Source organism: Equus przewalskii, chromosome 31 (genome assembly GCF_037783145.1).
Source record: "Equus przewalskii isolate Varuska chromosome 31, EquPr2, whole genome shotgun sequence".
In the NCBI taxonomy this organism is placed as follows: domain Eukaryota; kingdom Metazoa; phylum Chordata; class Mammalia; order Perissodactyla; family Equidae; genus Equus; species Equus przewalskii.
In genome coordinates, this window is record NC_091861.1 from 9,561,210 (window position 1) to 9,584,727 (window position 23,518).

The following is a 23,518-nucleotide window of genomic DNA, read 5'->3' on the forward strand; positions in this document are numbered from 1 at the left end:
CTACCCCTCCATGGCTGTCTCAGCCTCACAGATATGTTAAAGCAAGACCTTCAGGTCTCGACAAGCCTAGCCAGGAGCAAATTGACATCCACTTTTTCATACAGACAAAGACTCCTTGTAGCAAATTCCGGAGGGATTCACGGTGGTTGTTTTTATACCATTTTGTTAAAACTGAATTTCTTGGGAAAAATACAATTCTAATCAGGAGGACCAAGAGCTGGCTGGAGGCCCAATGTCTCAGTATAAATGACCGCATGAAAAGGAAGTATTGTAATGAGAACCAGTAAGGAAAGTGCAATTGTCCGGTTCGTACCTCCCAGCCCCTTTCTTTCTCCTGTTCTGGACCCTCGGGCTTTAGAGTTTAGGGTGCGGTCTGTGTGTGTATTTTATATTGGAGGAATGGGAATTAGAAATAATTGCTGCTTGATGGCAGGAGAAAAGAATGTCAAGTAAATAAGCTCCAATCGTACTCCAGCTTAGCCCTTCCATCCGCACCTAGAATGTAAACAGCAGCCAACTAGATTCTTTGCTTGTAGGGATAAAAATCTGAGAAGGCACTTCCCGTACGCATGTGCCTTCAACGTGCGTTAGTGAGCATAGCAGATGCTCCGTGCTGGGTGCTGGGAGGAAAGCTGGGAGACAGAGGAAAAGCACGTGGTTACTACCCTCCAGGTGCTCACCTTCTGGGGGAAGTCAGACACACTCCCCTAACTGCGGGGCAGGTCAGATCCACTGTGATGGGGACCAGCGCGGGCCCGAGGTCTCCTCAGGAAGGGACGGCTTCACGGAGGAGGAGACTTCTGATCAAAGCTTCAAAAGATGAGCTGGATTTCAAAGGTGGAGAAGGGAGAACATTCCAGCCAGAGGGGGCACTACGTGCTTCTTGATGGCTGGAAAGTAAGTGATGGTTTTGGAGAATGGGTTGTAGGCAGGCATGGCTGAGGGTGGGCTCCTCAGGGACTGGCCGCCAGTTCTTCATTGCCAGCCCCGCCTTAGATAGCCAGGTCAGCACAGCATTCCTGCAAAGGGACGTGAGCTAACACACTGCAATAGCTTGGCTGGTGTGGCGTTGGCTCTCGTAAATAACATCTACAGCATGTCGATTTTTCAGACATCAAATTACAGCTGCTTATAAAATAACCCCCTGTGTGTGATCTGTGGGCCTTCTTCTCATGGCCAGAGGCGTATAATTCAGAGCATGACAACTGGGGAAGCAAGCAGTTTTAAAGTTAGATTGAGGGGGATATAGGGTTATAGGGAGTACCTGGGGTTATAGGGAGTACCTGGGATTTTAGGGGTACTGGGGCTGTAGGGGGTTCCTGGGGTTGTAGGAGTACCTGAGATTGTAGGGAGTGCCTGGGGTTGTAGGGGTACCTGGGGCTGTAGGGGGTTCCTGGGGTTGTAGAAGTACCTGGGGTTGTAAGAGAACCCTGGGGTTGTAGGGGTACCTGGGGTTGTAGGAGTACCTGGGGTTGTAGGGAGTACCTGGGATTGTAGGAGTGCCTGGGGTTGTAGGAGTACCTGGGATGGTAGGAGTACCTGGGATTGTAGGAGTACCTGGGGTTGTAGGAGTACCTGGGATGGTAGGAGTACCTGGGATTGTAGGAGTACCTGGGGTTGTAGGAGTACCTGGGTGTGTGGGGTGTACCTGTCTCTGTAGGGGCCTGGGGTGGTAGGGGGATGTAGGGATTGTAGGGGTACCATCCTCTGACCCCTGTACCCGCTCCTCTGGCTTTCCGTGTCTGCACACTGGAGTCTGGTTTGAGGTTGGAAGTCTGACACTGAGAAGCAGCCAGAAGCCCGGAAGGCTGAGCCCTGCTTGTCTGGCCTCGTCTCTCTCCCCTGTTATCTTCCTGCAGTGACAACAGACTCATGCCAGGCAGGCCTGTCATTTGCATTCAGGACCCTGCATTTCAAAGCGACTGTCTCTTCCCATCCATCAGTGGGCAAGGGCCAAGGCTTGCTCTCCTGCCTTCTGCTCCGGATTTGTGCCACCCAGAGGCCCGCCGGACTGGCTGGGTTCCTGCCCGCTGCCTCCTGCCAGGCTGGATTCAGAGCATATTGCCGGCGGCACTGGGCGTGTTGGGTGGAAAGCGGCCAAGGAGGTTCAGAGAGTCCCTGCCGAGGGGTGAAGGCTTTAGGCGGGAGCAGAGAGGAAGATACCACGAGGACCTCTGCTCTCCCAGACACCCAGGGCATCTGCATGGGGCATTTTGGTTTTAAACTCAAAATTGGAGGAGCGACAGTGACCCTGAACTTTTCTGCCTCTGCCGCCAGTTACTAATAGGGGCACCAGAGTGACGATGCCAGCTGATCCATATTTTCCTAATTTTTGTTTCCAGAGTTGCAGGCAGTTGCCCATGGACCCAAGCCACCAACAATGCCCTTCCTGTCCTTCCGGTCAAGAGCGTGTGTGGCAGGGGCGAAGTGGGGAAAGGACCCAAGGGGGTTGAACCTCCGTTCTCCCTGGGCATGGGAGGGCTCCACTCTGCGGCTGAGAGCTCATCTGTGCGAGGCAGCATTCCCAGTTGCAAATAATAGAGTCTCTCTCTCCCTCGACTAGTGAAAAAGGAACTGACCAGCTCATGCAACCAAACCAAGGGACAGGAGGGCTCCATGGGACAAGGGACTTGCATGCTGGCAGGACCCTTTCTGTCCACATCTCCTCTCTGCTGTCAGTGCCGTTCTCCGGTCCAGCGTTCTTCACAGTATCCCTAATAGCACAGCACAAAAGAAGGGGTCCCCTCCCCTTAGTTCCAATACAGAAATCCTAGAGAAGTCTCTGATGGACTCAGCTTGCGTCATGTGCCTGTTCCAGGACTGGTCACTGTAGCCAAGGGCAGGGTGGATAATGGCTCAGGTTGAGCCAGAGCCCCGTTCTGGGCATGTCCTTGATCTGGAGGCCAGGTCTGAAGGTCTGTAAGACGCTAGCTCTCATTTAAACCCCAGTTATTACTCCCGAAGAATTTGGGATCCTGGTACATTATACAACTAGAAAACGAAGAGGTAGAACCTTTTTTTTTCATTCGGATATCTGGGGCTCAGTAGTCTACAGATGGCCTTAAACTTCATCAACAACTTTCCAGTTTTAGAAATGATGACTAGTCTCTCACTTTAGCACAGATGTCCTCCCCAGTGGCCCCAGCAGCCTGTCTGCAAGATGTGGGGAGGGACACAAAGGCACGATGGAGGGACCTCAGCAGTCTCAGGTGACCTGTTCTCTTCTTCTCTCCTGTAGGTCCCCAAAGAGGTACGTGAGTGCTGACAGACATATCCTTCCTTTGGTAAGAAATAGCGTGGCTGCCTGCACGGACGGGCACACAGCCGCATCTGCTTCCTCAGGTGGAAGCCGGTCCTCCCACAGACAGATTCCCCCATGGTCTGGTGAGCTGGTAACCCTGAGAGTTGGTAAGGACAATCCTGAGTCCCACCTTCCAGGCCCCTGTGGAAAGGGCACAGTGGTGACCTTTGCCCCCGTGAACCTGGTGGTCTGATTAGAACAAGATGATGGTAGCACACCTTAGCTCCTATCTATCTAGCTGACAGAAATAAATGCCCTGATCTCTGATAAGAAAAGAAAACACCACGTTTATCTTTTCGGCTCCCTGCTGTTCCTGCTTTTCCTTGACGATTTACACCTGGGTGAGAGAGACATACCATCATCGTCATACCAGCATCTGGGGTTTCCTGCTGCTGTCCCAGGCCTCACCCATCAGCTGTTCCATCTACCTCGACCCTTTGAAGGAGGAGCCTCAGGCAGCGCTCCTGGGGAAGGGACTGGTGCGGCTTGTGTGACAGCGCATCCTTGATGGCAGCCAGCACAAAGTCAGGCCCCGTTCCTCCTGGCCCAGTGAGCCTCTCCTTAGCTGCATGCTGGTGATACCGGGGGAGCTTTTAAAAATCTCCATGCCCAGGTTGCACCCCAGACCAATTATAGCCGGATCCCTCCGGTATTGCAATGTGCAGCCGAGGTCAGGAACCACTGTGGTGTCAGGGCTCCCCCAACTGGAATGAGTTGCACTAATTACTGAGAGGTGTTTTACCCTGATGTGGTCTTACCCCCACTCTCCCAGGGTCTCAGGCTCAGCCAGCTATGTAGCATGTGCCAATAAGGCCAGGTTCACAGGCTCCAGCCCATGTCTTGTTTCAAGGCTGCAGGCTACTGGTCCACCTGCCTGTTGGCTCACAAATGCATGTCGTTGATTACGGAGGTAACAGATCAGGGAGTACAGATGATTTAGAGCACACGCTCTTCACTCCTTGGAAATAATTACATCCAAACCTGAGTCAAGTCTGGTCAATGGTGGTTCCCATCAGAAATGGCCCGTTTAAAGGAGAGAAAGATCATACGCGCACACGATGGAACTTCTCCCAACACGCTGGCTACCCGGTCCCTCAATGTGTCACCGTGGATCCTGTGCTCTGCAAGTGCCAGTGGGTCTCCAACCAACGGTTCTCAAACCACTGTCTCAGAATCTCCTGGGGGGCTTGTTAAAGCACAGATGGCTGGGCCCCACCCCCAGAGCTCCCGATTACGTAGGTCTGGCGTGAGGCCTGAGAATCTGCATTTCTAACAAGCTCCCCACGGATGCTTCTGCTCATCCTGGGCCCGCACTTTGAGGACCACCCTCAGTGAAACCTGCTTGACCCTCATCCTGTCGCTCCCAGCTGAGCCGCGCCAAGGGAAGGGGTGAGGGCTGGGGGCTGGTGGCACATGCCTGTTTGGAGTCCTAGTAGGACCGAAGGGACTCAGCCCTTGCTTCAGTGTCCTCCAGTTCCCACTCTGGCCTCCCAAACAGGGCTTCTCTAATCTGTCCCACCCCAGGGTTCTTACTAGAACTCAGTTTGCCCCTTTCCCAGCCCAACCCCACCAAAGTTGGCTTCCCCACCTCACCTCCCACATCCTTTCTCCTGCTGGTTCCATTTCTTCCCCTTGCTGTCATCAGGGATGGCAAGAATGATGTTTAGCCCCCTAGCCCTTCGTCCATGCCCATGGCCTGCTGGCCATGCCCCAGCATTCTCCTGCCCAGAGTGTAAACATTTTTAGGGGGAATCCCAAGGGCTGTGGCTGCCCTGGTACCCAGGTCAGCCAGGGCTGGCTGGGGCTGGCTGGGGCGTCCCTGTGGGGTCCTCACCAGGCTGGTGCAGGCAGGTGGCCCCGCTTTCCTCCCCTACTTAGCAGACCTGTGATCCAAAGAGGGTCTGGTGACCATGAATGGACACTGGCCACTCTAGGGTGGGCATTCCAGCCTAGAGTCACACAGAAGTCACAGCCCTTACAGCTTATCAGCACCTGTCCCCTGTCATAGGCATCCTGATGGAGATTGGTCATAAAGATCCAGCACCAGGAGAGGCTTAATTGGGCAGTAATGACACTGACACCTGTGTTTTCGAAGCCCTCTGCAATCGCTAATTAGCATGTGTCATACACCCACAGCCTCCCCCTCTCTCCAACAAAAGGACGGGTCATGGGGAGCATCCTCCCCTCCTGGGGAGAGCCACGGCCCTGAGGGAGGCCTGGCCGCGGCCGCCCGCTCTGTCTGCCTCCTTAAGAGCTGCCACCTTGGCCTCCCAGCCTGATCGTCCTGGTCACCTTGCAGAGCAGTTTTCCTAGGGAGGCCAACGTGAGTGGGCCCTTCTGGCTGCTTTGGATGAGGACCAGGGTTTCAGCTCGCTTCTCCAGCCATAGGCCTGTATTGGGATGCTCAGTGCTACACCCCCAGGTACAGCCGCAGAATAAGAGTCTGTTGGATTCAATGAGTGGGCGATTCATGAGGACAAATATCCAGAGAGAAGCTGAGCACACACCAGAGACCCTGCTGTTCAACCCTTCATTTAGCCGGGAAGAGGGCAAGGAGTCTGGCCAAGGTTGCATAGTCAAGGTCATTGCCACAAACAGGGCCTGGCACCCGGAAGGTGCTCTAAATACACTTGATGATTGACACGTGGTGACAGAACCCAAGGCCTCCTCATTCTTAGTCCAGTGTTAAAAATCAACAATTCCTAAATCAGCACAATAAAACCAAACTCTTTGGCCCCCACCTTCCAGGATTTCAGGAGAAATTGACCTGATTGTTGCTTTGTGCAGCTGGAGTGTCACACAGATGTGCACCTGGGCCGGGACTTCTTCCTGGGCCACCAGCCCTCAGCGCGCTCCAGCACCTACATCAACCTGCGGGAGGTCTCCAGCCGGGTCCGGCTGCCCCCGGGCGAGTACCTGGTGGTGCCATCCACCTTCGAGCCCTTCAAGGACGGCGACTTCTGCCTGAGGGTGTTCTCAGAGAAGAAAGCCAGAGCCCTGTGCGTGTCCTTTCCCTCCATGCTGGTGGTGGGGGCAGTGGTCTGAGTGCCCAGGGCTGTGGCCTGACACAGGTCAGGACCCCGTCCCTGGATGTGACCCAACCTGGCTCCCAGCCGATGCCTCCCAGAGGACGTTTGTAAAACACCACAGGTCCCCAGGGTCCTCGCTGGGTGTCCCCCTCCTGCCCCCTCCACTTTGGTCTATAGGACACTGGGGAGTTTTCTTTTAAAAGAAAAGGTCAAGCCTGGAGAGAAGGGACACCACGAACAGCCTGGTTAGAGGGTTCTTCTCCCAGCAGGGCTGGGCTGTGAGGCGCGGAGAGCAGGACCCGGATGAGATGAGAGCACCACCTCCCCCTCTACACACTGCATACAGACCACACACACACACCCCCCCACACCCCACATATACACCACTACACACACACGAATGCCACACATACATACCACAACACATACCATACACACCACACACAAGCACCACACATACACACGCATACCATATAAACGGTATACACACACACACAACCCTGCACCCCACATATACACTTACCACACACACACACACACGAATGCCACACATACACACACGAATGCCACACATACACACTGCAACACAGAATACCACACACAAGCACCACACACACACACACACGATACACACACACCACACCACACACATGCACACCATACACATGCCATGCAGTACACACACACATCCACCACACACATGAACACCATACCCCCACCCACATACCCTTATACACACCACACACATGCCCACCACACACATACCCTTCCCCCAACACCACATATACAACAACATGCATATCACACATACCCCACACACAGTAGACACACACCACACATACCACAATCAGTATGCACACATGACGTATATACCACACACACATACACAGCTCAACCCTCCCACCACATATCACCCACACACATATATGCACCACACATACCATACACTCACACTAAACACACCACACGCACACTCCACCACAAACTGTGTATGTGTATATGTGCAATGCGGGCTGTGGGCCTGCTGGCTCATTCCCCAGAGGCCGTTTCAACAGGGATTCACACAGCTGGCTTCCCAGGGGAGTTGAAGGGTAGTAACTGGGGCAAGGTGGGGAGAGAATTCTCCAGAAGAGTGGTCCACCAGGGTGAAGATTCTAGATTTCATGAAGAGCCAACTGAACGTGGCAGCTCTTGTCTCTGGTGAAAAACTCGGGGTGGGGTGAGGATTTGGGGGGAGAAGAGGAGGGGTCCTGGTAAGAGATTCAGTTGATATAATTTGGTGATAGTAGGAACTGAAGGTCTTGGGTAGGAAGCCAAGCCCTCAGAAAGGTCAGGAACTTCCTAAAAGCACTGAGCCATGAGCTGTGCTTTTTACTCACTCATATGTGTTTCTCTGTCTTTGCATTTCAGGGAAATGGGGAATGTGGTAGCTGGAGACCTGCACGAGGTATGCAATCTCTTAGTATGCCAAGCTCTGGCACTCGTGCATAGCAGTCGTAGAGGTTTCTTATTGATTTGTAAGAGTTCTTTATATATTAAAGGTGATAACTTTTTATTCATCAGGGCCACAACATTTGCAGGCCCTGGCTCTTCCTGACGAAGATGAGACAGAAGCAGCACTGGGACCCAGCTTTGCACACATCCCTAACCCCTGGGGGGAGGCTTATCATCCCTACATCTAGTCAGCTGGACCCTCAGATCCAGCCCTTCCTGTGTGCTTGAGGAGTTCTGTGCAGGACAGAGGAGGCGATGGGAGAAAGAGATCCGGTCTCCCACTCTTAGATAGACTTCCAGTCTTTTAGAGGTTGAATGATGGAAACATATGAAAAAGATGAAGGAAAACTCATGCTGGAAATGATCTAAACCTCTAAAGTCTCTGGGTGCTAGAGTGAGCACTAGTCTGGGAAGGCTCCATGGAGGAGGTGAGTTCAGGGCTGACTTTGGGGGAGGACGTGAGTGCGTGGGGTTTGAAGTGTGCGTCCACTTTCCTCAGCCTTAACCCCTCCCTCTTGTCGTCAATTTGCTGTCCTCTCCTTCAGATAACGTGCGTGGAGGCAGCATGTTGAGTGTGGCTGCTTCGTTAGGGTAGGGTCAGGGGGCCACACTGTGTCTACAACTGACCCGGGGTGGGGCTGGACTATCTTCATGGGGGCACAGGCCCAGCTTTCACTACTCCATTCCGTCTACCCAAATGGATTGGGGTGTCTCTGCAGATGCCACACAGAGCACCCCACAGCTGCCGAGTTTGAGCCTCTGGCAGCATGGGGAGCGGGGCAGACATATTCTGTTGTTTGGCGTATGTCAAATTTCTGAGCTCATATTTCTGCAGATGCATGAGAAGTTGCCAAATACGGATCCATCCTGCCCTGCGGGGGTGGGGGTGTGTGTGGTGAGTTTACTAGACAGGAAAGGCTCGCCTCCATTGTCTGTCCTGCCTCCCTCCGGCATGTCCCTGAACTGAGCCTGGCGCATGGTGGGGAAGCCAGTGGTGGATAGTGCCTCCTGCCTTGAGTCAGCTGCAATACTGGGCCCCAGGGGCCATTTCTGTGCTTGTGGATCTCAGTGATGCCGCTGCCCCCAGGGGACTTATCTGTCACAATGGCATCTCTTACTATGATCCAGACGTTGTTAGAAAGGCCAGTGGGCCAGGGTAGAAGGTATGCAGCGGAGTGCGCAATTCTGTTTTCTTTTGGTTTCCACTAAATGAAGCTAAAATTGACTCTAAGTCCCCATTGCACCAGGCTGGCGGGAGTTCAGTCCTAGTCATTATGGGGCTCCCCAGCTCTGCCTCCCATGGTCTGGGGTTTTCTGAAACAGCAAAACAACAGGAAGTTGCTTCTGGTCGTGAGTCCACACTGGTCTCCCTTGGGACGCCCAGTGTCTCAGCTCACAGGTTCTGCGAGGGCGGCTCCCGGGCTTCTGCACCAAGTCTGGGGCTTGGAATCTTGGGCGAACCAGGAGCTCCCAGGCCTAGGGTCCAGCCTTCCCTTCTGAGGTCCCTGGATCAAGGCTAGGGAGCCACACGGGGAGCCACACAGCATTCCAGGGCCTGTGGACTTCTGACATCTTGGTTTCTGGGAAACTTGGCCTTTTCTCTCTAGGGCTCCCCTCCCTCAACACACACACACACATGCACGTGCACACACAGACACGGGATAACATCTTCAGAGGACTCTGGACTTTACAGGAGACTAGAAGAGCCATTGCTTTCAAGAACTTCAGTTTTCCTCCCTCCTGAAGCCCCCAGCTTGTGGGCAGTCGGACATTCGAAGGCCCGACTCCCTGCTAGGAATGGGGGAGTGAAAAAATTACAGGGTGGACAAAGCACTCTGGGAATTTAGATGTGTTCATCTGAGCAGGGTTGAAAAGATGTCGTCAACACGCAGCGTAACAACAGGAAAAGAGTCCTTGCTTTTGCCACGCTGCCTTACCAGTTACAAAGCATTTTCACACATATTTTCTCAGGACAGCAGATAATTCCACTACAGGAAGTACCTTGAGAGCAAGGACTGTGTCTTGTTCAGTAGTGCATCTCTGACGCAGATAAAGAACAGTTTCCGACATGTGCCGGGCGTCCAGCACATCTGTTTTTAAATGAATGAACAAGCTGTGAAGTGCCCTATACACCATCATATAAAAGCATCTTTCTCACTCCCCTCCCCTCCACAAATGCCCCTGTGAGCCATGATCCCCCCTAGCGGCGAAGTGCCTGCCACGTACCAGTGTGTGTGCCCATATCCATATATTGGGGTATGCAATTTCATACTTTTTTCCCCCAGAATAATAGAATATTACTCCACATCCAGAATTTGTGGATTTCCCACTAGATTTCGTCATATAGTATATTGTGTTACATAAATAACATAATGTTTTTATTCTACAAAACCACTTTAAAATCACGTATGTGAGATAAGAAGTGTTTATCATTTTTTCTTCTAAAAAGTTTAGAAGCGTTGTTGGATTTGCTCATCCTATGTGTAAACAATATGACAATCATTAATATCGCCGTGCTACAGATGAGGGAATGGAGCCCTGGAGAGGGCGGGCTGTCGAAGGAAGGATGCTGAGAGCATCTGCTCTGGTTGTCGTACAGGTCAGGGGTGGAGAAGTGCATGGGCCACCGTTTGAATCCTGGTTCCACCCTTTACTAGCTGTGTAATCGTGGCCTGTTACGTAACACTTTAAAACCTCAGTCTCTCCATCTTTGAAATATAGACAGCAATGACACCGACCTCATAGAGTGGTCATGAATATTAAATGAAATAATGCACATATAGCACCTGACAGGTAGTAAGTACTCAACAAAGCTAAGTACTATTACCACGGTTGTTACTCTTATTAGCACAGTGTCATCAGGCCGTATTGGATCTTTTGGACTTTTCCGAGTGATGGTTTTGGAAGAAATTGACCTGGCTTTCTGAAACTCTTCAAGACATCTGGGAAGCTTGTGTCTTTTCCCATTCTGTCTGGTAGTGACAGTTGGGGAGGAAAGAGTCCATTGTCATATCAGAAAGTCTCTGGAAGAATCATTCATATAATGATTTGTAATTTTCAAAGGACTTTAACACATGTTAGCTCTCATTTGGTTCTCAACATGACCCCATGGAACAGGCCTAATTAATTTGATATTAGAGTTGAGGAAATGGATGTTCAGAACCCTGAGGTGGAATCCAGTAAGTGGCCAATGTGGTTTTATTTTAATTCATTAATTAAAAATTTTTTTTGAGGAAGATCAGCCCTGAGCTAACATCCACCACCAACCCTCCTCTTTTTTGCTGAGGAAGATTGGCCCTGAGCTAACATCCATGCCCATCTTGTTCTATTTTATATGTGGGATGCCTGCCACAGCATGGCTTGACAAGTGGTGCATAGGTCTGCACCCGGGATCCAAACCAGTGAACCCCAGGGCACTGAAGTGGAGTGCATGAACTTAAACTGTTCTGCCATCGGGCTGGCCCCAGCCAATGTGGTTTTTGAAGTCCAGTCTTCTGGCTCTTGGTTCTGCTGTTTCCACTAGGCCGTGATCTTAACTACTTTGTAATCGTGTTGCTATTTCAGAATCTGATGAAAGCTAAGAAAATACCTATCAACACTACTCCACATATCAACACTACTGCAAATTTTCAGGCCATTTCTGGAGTTCACAGACCCCCTGAGGGTTGTTGGAGAATCCCTCAGGAGCCCACAGATTCGGACTGAGAGCCTCTGCTCTCAGCATCTCTGCTGGCCTCTGAAAGCAATCCATGGTTGAAACCAGAAGTTCAGGGTTGGTGGGGATCACGACCCCACATCACCCAGAAAGGAAGCCCTTAGACGCCCCTGCCCCACCTCTTTGCGCCTATGAGCTCCCCGGGCCAGGACCGGGGCTCTCTCCTGTTTGCCGCCATCTGCCCCTACCTACCCAATGCCTGGCGCATGATAGGTGCGCAATCGATACAATAACGATGACCGAAGGAATTATAAATCTTTGCCTTTCGTTCTCCTCAACGATTCCCATCTTACTTTGCAATCGTCCTGCCTTTTAGCCACATCCCAGTGAGGTGGATCAAGAAGACGGCCAGTTTGAGAGCCTGTTTGAGAGGCTGGCAGGGAAGGTGAGTGGAGCGCATCTACAAGCTTCCAGACAGGCGGGAGAGCGCTCAAGAACGCTCTGGTCCTTTAGTCTTTACTCCCTCCAGTCTCCGTGAGTGAAGAAGGTGAGGTTGCAGGTCTCGGGGGGGCCCCCCAGCTTCTGTCTGTTGCCTCCTCCTTTCTTAAAACTGAGGCCTTTCCTGCCCTGCTGGGGAGAGGGATAATGATCCTGAGGCCACTTTTCTCGCTGCGTTGACTGACTCTAGAGAAAATAGAAAAGCTGAAACTCCAGAGCCTGCCCGAGCCTTTGTGTTTGTAAACTGGCCCTGTCAGATCAGGGTCCTGACCAAAAAGCTGGGGTGGCAGAGCCTCCCTAAATCAACATCCTCCAGAGGCGGAAGCAGTCGCCCGGCCCGGGGAAGGCAGCTCGGTTACCCTGGCCTGGGGTGGGTGCTGTCTGTCTGGCCACCTCACCTGCCCTCAGGGAGACCCCCAGCACCTGGCCTGTGGAATTCAAGCTTGGCCCCCGTGCCAGCCCCGCTTGGGCGCACAGAGCCAGGGGGAGAAGCCACACGCGTGCCCACTGCTCCTTCTCTCCCCGTCCTGCTGACTTGGGTTTATTGTGGTTCTGGTCCTATGAGCTGCGCTAACAAAGTACCCCAGCCTGGGTGGCTTGTCAACCGCAGACATTTACTTCTCGAAGTTCTGGAGGCTCGAAGTCGAGATGAGGATGCCAGCATGGTTGGGTTCTGGTGAGGACCCCCTTCTAAGCTGCAGACTGCTGACTTCTTGCTGAGTCCTCAGGAGGTGGAAAGAGGAGGGGAGAGCTCTCTGGGGTCCCTTCTATAGGGGCACTAATCCCATTCCTGAGGGCTGCACCCTCATGGCCTCATCACCTCCCTAAGGTCCCACCTTCTAACACCATCACCTTGGGGTTAGGTTTCAACCTATGAATTTTGGGGCCCAAACACTCCATCCAAGACAAAAGGGGAGAAACAATGCTCTCCACGTTCCAGGGCAGCTTGGAGCTACTTTTTGGACTTAAGGATAGAAGAGAAGAAAACACATCAGAACGCTTTGCAGAGAATAAGACCTGGGAAGGCAGATCCTTTTGCACAGTATTTAGTGAAAGCTTTGCAAAAATGAGTCAATTTATGTTTTAGATGGATGCTCAGACCAGTATTTTTACTAACAAACCCTTGTTGCAAGCAGAAAAAACAAACAAACAAACAAAAAAACCAAAAAAAACCCAAACCCTTGTTGCCTTAGCTGCCAAGGGGCCACATTTTATTAAGAACATAAGACTGGTAAAAAAAAAAAAAAGCTTCTATTTGGACAGTTCTTCACGTACCTTATCTTGCTTTTCTCTCCTGCTGTGGGGGCAATATCGCTCACTCTCCCCACTCTGCTGGTGAAGGGTCAGGAGCTGGCTGGGCCACAGGCCTCGTGCGGGACAGGCCAAGGTGTGAACACAGACTCTCGACATCCCACTTCTTTCCTGGCAGGCTCACGGGGCTGATCTTCTTGGCCCCGAGGCTTTTCAGAGGGTTCAGAGGTCTTATTATCGGGACTGCCTATTCTGTGCCAGAACGAGGCCAGCTGCCCTCACAGTAGACGCTGCTCTGTGCACCTGTCTTGTTTATTTCCAGTAGTACCACCTCCACCAGCCAGGAGGGAGCAGTAGGACCACCCGGGTACAAATGATAAAACCACACTTCATGAGGGGAAGTGATTTGGCCAAGGTCATACCATCGGTGAGGGGCAGGGTCCCGATTGGAACCCAGATCTCAGTCCAGGGCCCCTTCCTGTGCCTTGTTAATCATCCTACCTGAGGTCTGTCCTCCAGCTGAGAGGTAAGGGACTACCCGTCCTCTGGCTCAGTGTCCATACCTCATGCACGTGGGAAACCCCGCTCTCCTGTCTCTACTTCTGGTTTGAGATGGGCTACTGCGTGAAAAAACTGGCCTTGAAAACCCTGTGAATAGCAGCAGAGCATTGTCTGATAGAGCCCCGGAACGGGAGAGGATGGCACAAAAGGAGCAGGCAGGGTTTCCCTCTGTGAACACAGGGGCGCTAGGAGTTGAAATCTAACAGCAAACTGCATGAAATAGCAGCTCCCAAAGGTGCAGTGGGAAAGGGGGCCCTTTGGGTGAGACAGTCTTAGGTTTCAAATCCCAACTCTGCCACTTGGTAGCTGTGAGCACCAAGCAATTATATCACCTGGGGATGACAAATGACATTGTGTATGTATATGGTCTTTAGCAGTTCACAACCTCAGCTTCCTCAACTCCAAAATGGGTGCAGAGTCCTTTGCAGGATTTGAGGAAATTCCACGTGGGGTGTGTGGCCTGTCAGTGCCAGCTGCCACTATTGCTACTCGCCACCCTTTGTTCTCTAAGCCCCAGGCAAGGCAGCAAGCCCCCTGGGTGGCAGCCTTCTGCCATGGGGGTTCTTGCTTACGCCATTGATGAGCGCCTCCCACCAGGCTGTGGGGGCCCCATTGGAGTTTTTAAAGATGTCACAGCCTTTGAAAATCACAGGGTCGGTGGACCTGGTGTCTGACTCTACATTTATATAACATCTTGAAACGCTTGTCAGGGTCCAACATGACTTGTATCTGGGTTCCTCTTTCTAGGATTCTGAGATTGGTGCCAATGAACTCAAGAAGGTTCTGAATGAGGTGTTTTCCAAACGTAAGTTCTTCCTTGGGGCTTTTCAGAAAGTCCATGGGAGCCTAAGAGAGATGCTGGGGTGGGGGTGAGGGTGGGTCAGGCATCCGATCGGGAGCACCGCAGGTGGGAAGAAGGGGCTTTTGGCTTCTGACCCCTGATTCCCTCCAGGCTGAGAGAGTGTCCAGCAGGAGGGAGATGCTGGAGTGGAGGGAGTGCTGGGTGGGGCTGACACTGGGGCCCTGCAGAAAGGAGTCCTGAGTCCTGGGAGGAGAGAAGCCGGGCTGAGAATGACTTAAGTGATGTTTTCCCACAAAATTAATAATGTTGATGCCGTGGAAGCCTTGCTCTGTAGCGCATCTCTGGGGAAGGAGTATGGAGGGGTGATTCTGACTTTCCTAGACAGCACGCACTTCCCCATCTTCAGACTTCAGCCAGCCCTGGGGGCTGTCAGAGGATCAGACTGCATCAGGAGGGTAGGCTGGCTCCTCCTGTCTGAACCCAAGCCCAAGGGGGCTGGCACGGAGCAGGTCCTGTGGTGCCCAGGGAGGAGCCCGGTTCAGTCTTCCAGCTGGTCGACTGACGGGCTCACTCACCCACTGCTGCAGGGCAGTGTGAGAATGCAGACACGGGCTGGTCCAGTGCGCGCATCCCGGAGACGGCACCCTGGGCTCACAGCCCAGGCCCTGGCTGCTCCAGCTCTGGCTCCTGCCTTTGCTGAGAAAGAGCCCAGAGAAGAGGAGGGGCCTGCAGGGTCTCTGGCCCCTTCCTCCTGGCTCACAGGCACGGGCGAGGTGAGCTGGGGGCCAGGGATGGCTGTGGCTCCAGGGAGGTGCCTGCAATTCAGCGAGTTCGGATAACAGGTGCCCTTTGAGAGGCTGTGTGTTGTGGCTGAAAGTGCAGGCTGTGGAGCCGGGTGGCCTGCCTTTAAATCCCAGCTCTGCCCCATGCTGGTCGTGAGATCTTGAGCGAGTTAACCTCTCTGGGCCTCAGTTTCTTTATCCATAAATTGGGGATAATGATAATATCTACCACATGGAGTTAATTTGAGGCATAGAGGTACAGGGCTTAGAGCAATACCTAGCACATAAAAAGTTAGCTGTTTTGTCAGGAACTTACCATATACCAAGCGCTGTGCTAAAAACATCACTCACATTGTCTCATTTTGTCCCCGACCAGTCTCTGGGGCGGATATTATTATTGTGCTTATATCCCCTTGACGGAGGAGGAAACCAGACTCAGAGATATTAGTCTGCTGAAGTCCCGTGACTTGTGAGCAACAAAGACGAGGCTCAGACACGGAACCCCAATTCTGGTGCCCCCTGCACTGCCTCCTCTGCCGAGGAGCCCGCCACCTTTGTGTGGAGACCTCCTTCGGCTCCATGCTCTGGCTAGTGGCTCTGGTGGCCTCAGCCACGGAGATTATTTCCGCCGTCTTCAAATGATCCTGAGTCCTGCCCCCTTTGCCGTTTAAATATTTAGGAACGGACATAAAATTCGATGGATTTGACATCAACACTTGCCGGGAGATGATCAGCCTGATGGATGTATCCTTTAAATGTCCCATGGTTTTTACTTTTTTCCTGTTTTTGACGACTCCTCAGCATTTCCCAGTGAGAAGGGAGGGAGGGGTAGGAATGAGAAGGGAAACCAGTGTTTACTGAGCATGTGTCAGCTGTCCTGCTTGAGCTTTAAAGAAAAATGCATCATCTCATGTTTGCTCCTCGATGAGCTTGAGATTATCTCCGTTTTACAGGTGGAGAAACTGAGGCAGGCAGTGTTTAAGCGACTTGTTTAAAATCCTTGGATTCAGAGACAGTGTGGCACCTGTGCTCTTCCTCCACTCACAGCCTGCCTCCCTCCAGGCTCCATTCCCACCCTCCTCCCTCTTTCCCACCCTCTGCCCCTCTCCCCCACCCCCTCCCCATCCCTATATGATCTTCATCTCAGGGTCTTAACACAGCCCTCCGACAGCCACTACCAAGAGTTTAAAATTATCACACGAGACAAAACCTATTTGTTCTCTCTGACCCGATTTAACCCTCACTCTACATCGAAGAATGTGGAAGAGTTTTGGGGAGGAATGGAGAGGGTTCGGGCATCCTCGGTGGAAGGAACAGCTTATGTGAAGGCAGAATGGGAGAATGGTGGAGTATCACTTCCTCCAGTCTTTGCCTAGGGTGGGTCCAGGTTACCATTCTCCATGGTGCTGATGGTGAAGGCGATTTCTTTATATATCGGAGCATTGGAGCATTCTCCTAGTTTGTAGCACCTCATCCGTGATGTGAACTGATGACCTCTGGGGCAGGGGAATGACTTTTATTTGCATGGTGGTCATGCGGAGGGTCCTGAATAGCCAGCGTGTAGGTACTGACCTCTGCTGAGGTTGTCAGCCATGGAGAGACGCTGCCCTTGTGGTCCCAGAGCTTCAGATGCTGGGGCTCTTCCTCCCAGAGTCCTTCTGTGAGGCCTGCATGGTAAACAATTTAATTCCTGGGCCACAAAGAACTGTTAAGTGTTGATTCACTTTGCTGCAAATAGTTCCTTGGTTTCTGAATCGTTCTTCTCAGACTTGCCTATGGATTCAATTTAGATGAATTGTGGTCACCCCTTTGTTGTCACCCTGTCATTGTTCCCAGTGGTATTGGCGTCTCTCATGGCTCCAAGAGGACTGGGACTCTGTCATTCTTCAGGAGGGTCTGTTCCACCGTTCGGATGGTGCGAGCAGTGGTTTTGAACCAGAGCGTGCAGCAGACCGGCCCGTGGAGCCTTTTGTAAAAATAACAACCCTACTGAGATGTAATTCACGTACCATACAATGTACTCGTTTAGTTTATTCACAGAGTTGTGCAAAGATCACCACCCATTTTAGAGCATTTTCATCACCCGTCAAGAGACTCTGTACCCATGTTAACACTCGCTCCCCTTTGCCCCTCAGCTCCCCCACACCCCCTGCCCTGCAAACACTTTCAGTCTCTACAGATTTGCCTATTCTGGATACTTCATATAAACGGAATCATGTAACCTGTGGTCCATTGTGACTGGATTCTTTCATTTAGCAGGATATTTTAAGCATGATGGCCTGTATCATTGCCTGTGGAGTTTTAAAAATACGGTTGCCTGAGTCTCACTCCTGGAAGTGCTGATTCAATAGCTCTGGGACGAGGCCTGGGTCTCTGCGGGCAGTTCCACCTGGAATTGAGGACCACTGGTGTTCTGGGACAAGGGCTTTGGAACAGACAAAAGTCCAAATTCTGGCTCCACCACTTATTATTTGTATAAATTTGGAGAACTTACTAACTGCTTGAACCTCAGTTTCTTCTCCTAGAAAATGAGATAGCAGTATGGAGCTCCTCTGGCTATTGTGAGGATGAAATGAGATCGAATTATACAAAGTGCCTCAACCCAGAGCATTAGCTCCCTGTGCATGTGACTATTGTGAGCGATGTTCGTTGAATTATTAGTGAGGATTTGAAGGCTGTGGTGCCTTCAACACTCAGCGTGGATCATAGATACAAGAACACGGACTTTCTTAATGGGCGAGGTTTATGCTCTCGGGTGTAAACATGACTTGTTTGGCTAGTTGAGGGAGGTGAGAGTGATGGCCTATGAGCCAGCTGTGCTCAGTGTCCCAGTGTCCTGGGAATCAGGGCTGGGAAGCTTGGATCTCCCCTCCAGACGTACTGACAAACTCAGGCAGACTGTGGTGGACAAGAATCTCAATCCTGTGCAAGTGATGATTTTTCTGATAACATTTTGACATTCTAAACAACAAAATGTTTCAATTATCAATCACAGAAATTTAAATCTGGAAGAGAATTTACAGGTCATATAGCCCGACCCTCTCAGTAACCCAGATGATGGGGGTGGGGGGGTGTTAGATGCTAATCAATGACATTGTGAAGAGGGCTGCAGGCTCAGGACATGCCCTTTGTTCTAGCTCTGTGCCTGACCTCAAAGGAGGGCCTTTGAGAGTGTTTGACTCTTTCTTCTTCATCTGAATTTGTTTCCCACCAACTCTTCCCACCTTGACCCCCAGGACCTGCTTACTGCAGGCATGGATGTTCACTGAGGCCTTAGGACTTTCACTGTGTAAGGTCACAAGAGAAAGAAACCCATAAGACATGTAGAATTTGGGCTTGATTTTGTGGCCTTTAACATGCCTAGAACAATGGGACGGGCACCTTGGGACCAGTGGAATTCAAGACGCTCTGGTTGAAGATTCGGAAGTATCTGGTAACGCTTCTCTCCCTCTTGGGCATCCTCTGGGCCCTGGCCCCTCTCCTCTGTTCTGTTTCTAGCCCTTTGCCCTCCCTGACACTCACTCCTAGTCTGTTGCATGCCCTCATCTGACCAGATCCTTAATCATGGTCAAAACCAACACAAAACCTGGCCACGTCGTTCAGGAAGGACTAAGAAGGCAATGAGGGATGTTCGTGCTGATCCCTTCATGGAAGCCCTACTGTTCAGAGGGCAGAGGGGCCAGCACGGCCCTCAGCCCAAGCTCTTACCTTTGTTCTGAAACTTCTTGTGAGGAGCCAGTGAGGTCTCTTTTGGAGGGCATCTCTGACCTTCCAAGGAAGCGAGGGGGTGAAGGGAGATGGTCCCAGCAGGGGCCACAAATGACTGTTTTCTATCTGGAATTTCTCTCCTGCTTTAGGAAATCTATCAGGAAACTGATTATAACCACTTGGGGACCATTGATGCCCACGAGATGAGGACAGCCCTCAAGAAGGCAGGTGAGGACACATCCTGTAGACAAGGTCTCGGGACCCGAGGGGCTCATTTTAGGTAGTTATTGTGACAATAATGATCATCAGTGGTAGTTATCTTGTGTTGGAGATCAATGTGACAACAAAGATCTGTGAAGCATCTTTCCCATCCAGGGAGGACGGCATCTTGCTGGATTCTGTATGACATAACACTTTAGACTTTTCCCAAGGACTTTGCCTGTTACTGGTGAGGTGACGGCAATCACAGAGGGGGCTGTGAAGGACACAGGCAGGACAGGCAGTCCCCTCATCTTCTCTGCTTTCTCTTGCCGCAGTGAATGTGATGCACAGCTGACTTAGTGTTGGAGCTATGGGCCTAACTTAGGACCAGGGAGGGGGCAATAATCCTAATGAGGCTCATCCAAATGGAGGCTGATTGGATGACCAGACCCTTCTGAGGGACAGACTCAGGCCTGACCCCTGCACTGTCAGCCCCTGAGTTCTACTGGAGCCGGTGCTGAGCCCTCCACTCCACCTGTGACCCAGGTCCCCTCTGCCCGCAGGTTTCACCCTCAACAACCAGGTGCAGCAGACCATAACCCTGCGGTATGCATGCAGCAAACTCGGCATCGACTTCGATGGCTTCGTTGCCTGTATGATCCGCCTGGAGACCCTCTTCAGTGAGTCGCTCTCTCCTTTAACCCCATCCCATTTCTCCCGGGGTGCAGGGAGTGGCAGGGGGCAGGGCCAGGAGGCAGAACCAGACGGTGTCTTTGGGAGGCCACGGGGTCAAAGAAACCACGGATGGGGCTCTGTAACTGTGGCACCCTTGAGGGAGGGGAAGCAGAAGCTGAAGGGCCTGAGGATGTCCAAGTTGGGCACACCAAGGTCAGAGGCTGCTTTTTCTTGGGGACTTACAAATGTGCCATCTAGATGGTTGTGCAGTCACTGGGCCGAGGTGAATGAGTCCCAGTAATGGTCCTTAAATGGTTTTTAGTGCTTATTCACACCCATGCCTCCGTGGGGTCATAGTGAGAGCATGTGTCACCTCCCAGGGAGGGGATGGGGTCCGCCTCTAGGAGGCAATAGGTTCTCCTGCCCCCTTGGGCCCGGGGCCTCATGCTGAGATAGCCTATTGAGGGACAGTGTTTTCTTTCCACTGAGGAGTGGGAGGGACGTGAGTTCTAACAGGAAATGTTCAGCCAGCCAGAGACGAAGCTAAGGGACTGGGTGCCCCACAGATGGGGCAACCACTGTCTGTCCCACAACCCCCGCCCCCCCTCCACCCCTGTTAAAAGAATTGCAAGTTCCTAGAGCTTCTGAAGATGGAGATGACGAAAGACCATCTCTGCTCGCAACTGGAAGTTTGTGCATTTGGGCAGGGGACCTCTGCTGCCAAAGAACCTTGCCCCGGGCGAGGGATCCAGAGGGAGCTTTTCAGGCCCTGCAGCTGGCTGGTGGGGGGGAAGGGGGAGGGCACCCTGTGGGGGTGGGGTGGACAGAGGCAGCTCCCTGACTATTCCCAAGTCCAGGAACATCCCCGTCTAATTTCATTCCTTCTCTGGCATTCTAGAACTGTTCAGGCTTCTGGACAAGGACCAGAGTGGCATTGTCCAGCTCTCTCTGGCTGAGGTAAATGGCTTGAGCTTTGGTGAACTGCTTGCTGACGGCACTTTGGAATTCTTGGATGGTCCGGGGGCTGAGTGGGGCTTATTCATATTGACCTGTCTTACTTCCCTGTGAATGCCATCCCTGTTCTAGGGAGGCATTGTGGGGAGGAGTGGGGTTGTCCTGCAGTCTTTTAAACGTTTTTATTTACTTATTATCATTATTATCATCTTAAAGATAGAGTTACAGCTACATTTCAGATCATTTCAAGGATGGAAGCTCTTATTAATTCGGATGGAATTGTGGGTGGTGGGTACAATTTAAAGTGTCTGACTTCTAGGACCAGATGTCTTAGGTTGACAGATAGAAAGACACCAGAAACAAAAAATTGAATTGCAACAAGGTAGACTGAGGATGCAAAATAAATGGGTGTTCTACTGTGTGAGTCACATGGCGTCTTATGCAGACACCACCGTAGCACTTCCCCTGGGGAGGGCTGCAGCCCCGTACATGCAGATGCGTATGTCCCGAGGGTCCAGGCCAGTGGGGAGGCATTGCCCTCCACCTGCTTCTGAGGCAGAGGAACGAGAGGACCAGGTTATTCCCGGCCCTGCCAACTCGTCCGGGCACAACCATTTTCTTTTCTTCTCTGAAATGGGAATGTCATTGAGCCTTCTAAGGAAAGCTTTCATAGAAGCTTATCTTGTGGATGCCTAAGTACACCTGGACAAGAGTGCTGAACGTTAAGTATACAAACTGAGTGTATAAGCACACACACACATCTATTTTTGGAAGTCCCTCTTGGGTGTGGGTTTGTCCTAAGTCACGTTCCTATAGTGCTCTGGCTTAGGGCTTAGTGACTTGGTTAAGGGCTTCTTCTTGTTGAGCAAGGCTCTTACTGGAGGGCAGAGATGGAACAAGCTCGCACCCATGGGAGGCAGGAGAGTGTCTCAGGCAGAGTCTCTCCAGCTGCCGGAGGCACAGTGAGCTCACCCATTGTCCTTCTTTTGCAGTGGCTGTGCTGTGTGTTGGTCTGACGCAGAGTTTTGGACATTGGCAACGCTCCCTGCCAGCCTGCCTGCCCCTTTTCTCCCCTACTTTACAGCTTTGTGAACATTTATCCTTGAATGGCGTTCACTGGTTATTCATCTCCTGTCTGTCATTGTCCCCTGAGATCCTGGCCTGTCCCACTGGAGCAGTCTGGAGAGCCCTGGGTCTCTCTCAGCGGCGTTGCAGCTGACCAGCTGACCAGGGCCCAGTGGAGGGACAGAAATCAATTAAAGATGTGAGCCAAAATGATTTCTGCTTTTGTCTAGTGATATGCAATGAGGGACTGCCCTGGGCTTCTCATGCTTTAAGAAAGAAGATGCTCTTGGGAAATGGCATGGCCCAAAGCTGCTGAAAGATGGGAAAAGTAGGTGGGTTTCTTGGAGGGGAGGCCTGCTGCAGATCAAGCTGCCTCTGAGGGCCCCTGCGGGGAAGGAGTCAGCTCCAGCCTGTCTGAGAACAGGCCTCTCTTCCTCACTTTGCGGGGAAAGGTTGCCACACTGCGCATGTCTGCATCTGCGAGTCTAGAGGTAAATTCCTGCGGAGGGAGTTCTTACCTGACAAACAGCTAGAGGGACGTGCAATTCCGGTTAGTTTTGGCCACAGCTGAACACGGGGGTCTTTGTTGTTGGTAGGAAAATAGATGCCACAGCCTAGTGTCCTAATGGGTAGATGGGGACAGAGCTGGGTCTTACACGCGGACTTTGGAAATGAGATATAAAGGAGATGAACGTCTTAGTGAGTTTGAGACGCTGTAACAAACACCACAGACTAGGGGGCTCATAAACAACAGACCCTGATTTCTCATAGTTCTGGAGGCTGAAAGTCTCCAGAAAGAGATCAGGGAGCCAGCAGGGTCTGGTTCTGGTGAGACCCTCATTCAGGTCGCAGACTCCTGACTCCTTGGCGTGTCCTCACATGGAGAGCAGAGAGAGGAAGCGAGCTCTCTCGTGACTCTTCTAAGGGCGCTAATCTCATCATGAGGACCCCACCCTCATGACCTCATCTAACCCTAATGACCTCCACACACCATCACATGGGGCAGGGGTGGGGTTTCAACACATGACTTGGGGGGGACACAGCATTCAGTGGATGACAGAGAGCTACTGGAGAGAAGACACGCATACACACCTTGGCCTCCGTATTAGTCTGATTAAGGATTAACGTTCAACCTGCAGAAGTAGAGCTGGGTGAAGGTTCCTTATAGGAGCACAGCTCAGGACTCACCTGTCGGCCTTTGATTATGGCTGCCTTTGATTCTCCCAGGGACGGTGCGGTAGGAGGGCCTCCGTAGCTGAAGCAGGAGGTGGAGCTCTGGGACTCACCCCTCAGGGAGGGGCTCTGATGGCACCACTGCAGGGAGAGCTCAGTTCATTTGATGGTGGAGAAGGAGGAATATTTATTTTGGCAGCCTGTGGGTCCCAGAGGGAAAAGGGTCCTTCCTCGTCCAGTCGGAGGTATGAAGGCGGTAGGGGGACCAGAGTGTCCATCGGCAGCACTCAGCCCTAGAGGCCCAGCTGGCTTTAGTCTGATGCTCATTGACCAGGTACAAGTCCCCACCCCACTCTTTAAAAATGCTAC

The 23,518-nt window shown here is 51.9% G+C and overlaps 1 protein-coding gene across 1 annotated transcript in view; it reads left to right on the forward strand.

Annotated features, from left to right (window-relative positions):
• The window catches only part of CAPN8 (calpain 8), a 62,736-nt gene extending 40,547 nt beyond the window's left edge, over positions 1-22,189 (forward strand). Inside the window, exons 11-21 of the mRNA XM_008543101.2 lie at positions 3,239-3,250; positions 6,089-6,300; positions 7,741-7,777; positions 11,856-11,924; positions 14,537-14,594; positions 16,053-16,117; positions 18,738-18,806; positions 19,231-19,309; positions 19,846-19,962; positions 20,856-20,914; positions 21,904-22,189. Coding sequence (XP_008541323.2) covers positions 3,239-3,250; positions 6,089-6,300; positions 7,741-7,777; positions 11,856-11,924; positions 14,537-14,594; positions 16,053-16,117; positions 18,738-18,806; positions 19,231-19,309; positions 19,846-19,962; positions 20,856-20,914; positions 21,904-21,927 — 801 coding nt within the window. The 3' untranslated portion in view covers positions 21,928-22,189. The remainder of the gene's footprint in view (positions 1-3,238; positions 3,251-6,088; positions 6,301-7,740; positions 7,778-11,855; positions 11,925-14,536; positions 14,595-16,052; positions 16,118-18,737; positions 18,807-19,230; positions 19,310-19,845; positions 19,963-20,855; positions 20,915-21,903) is intronic.
• The last annotated feature ends 1,329 nt before the right edge of the window (positions 22,190-23,518 follow it).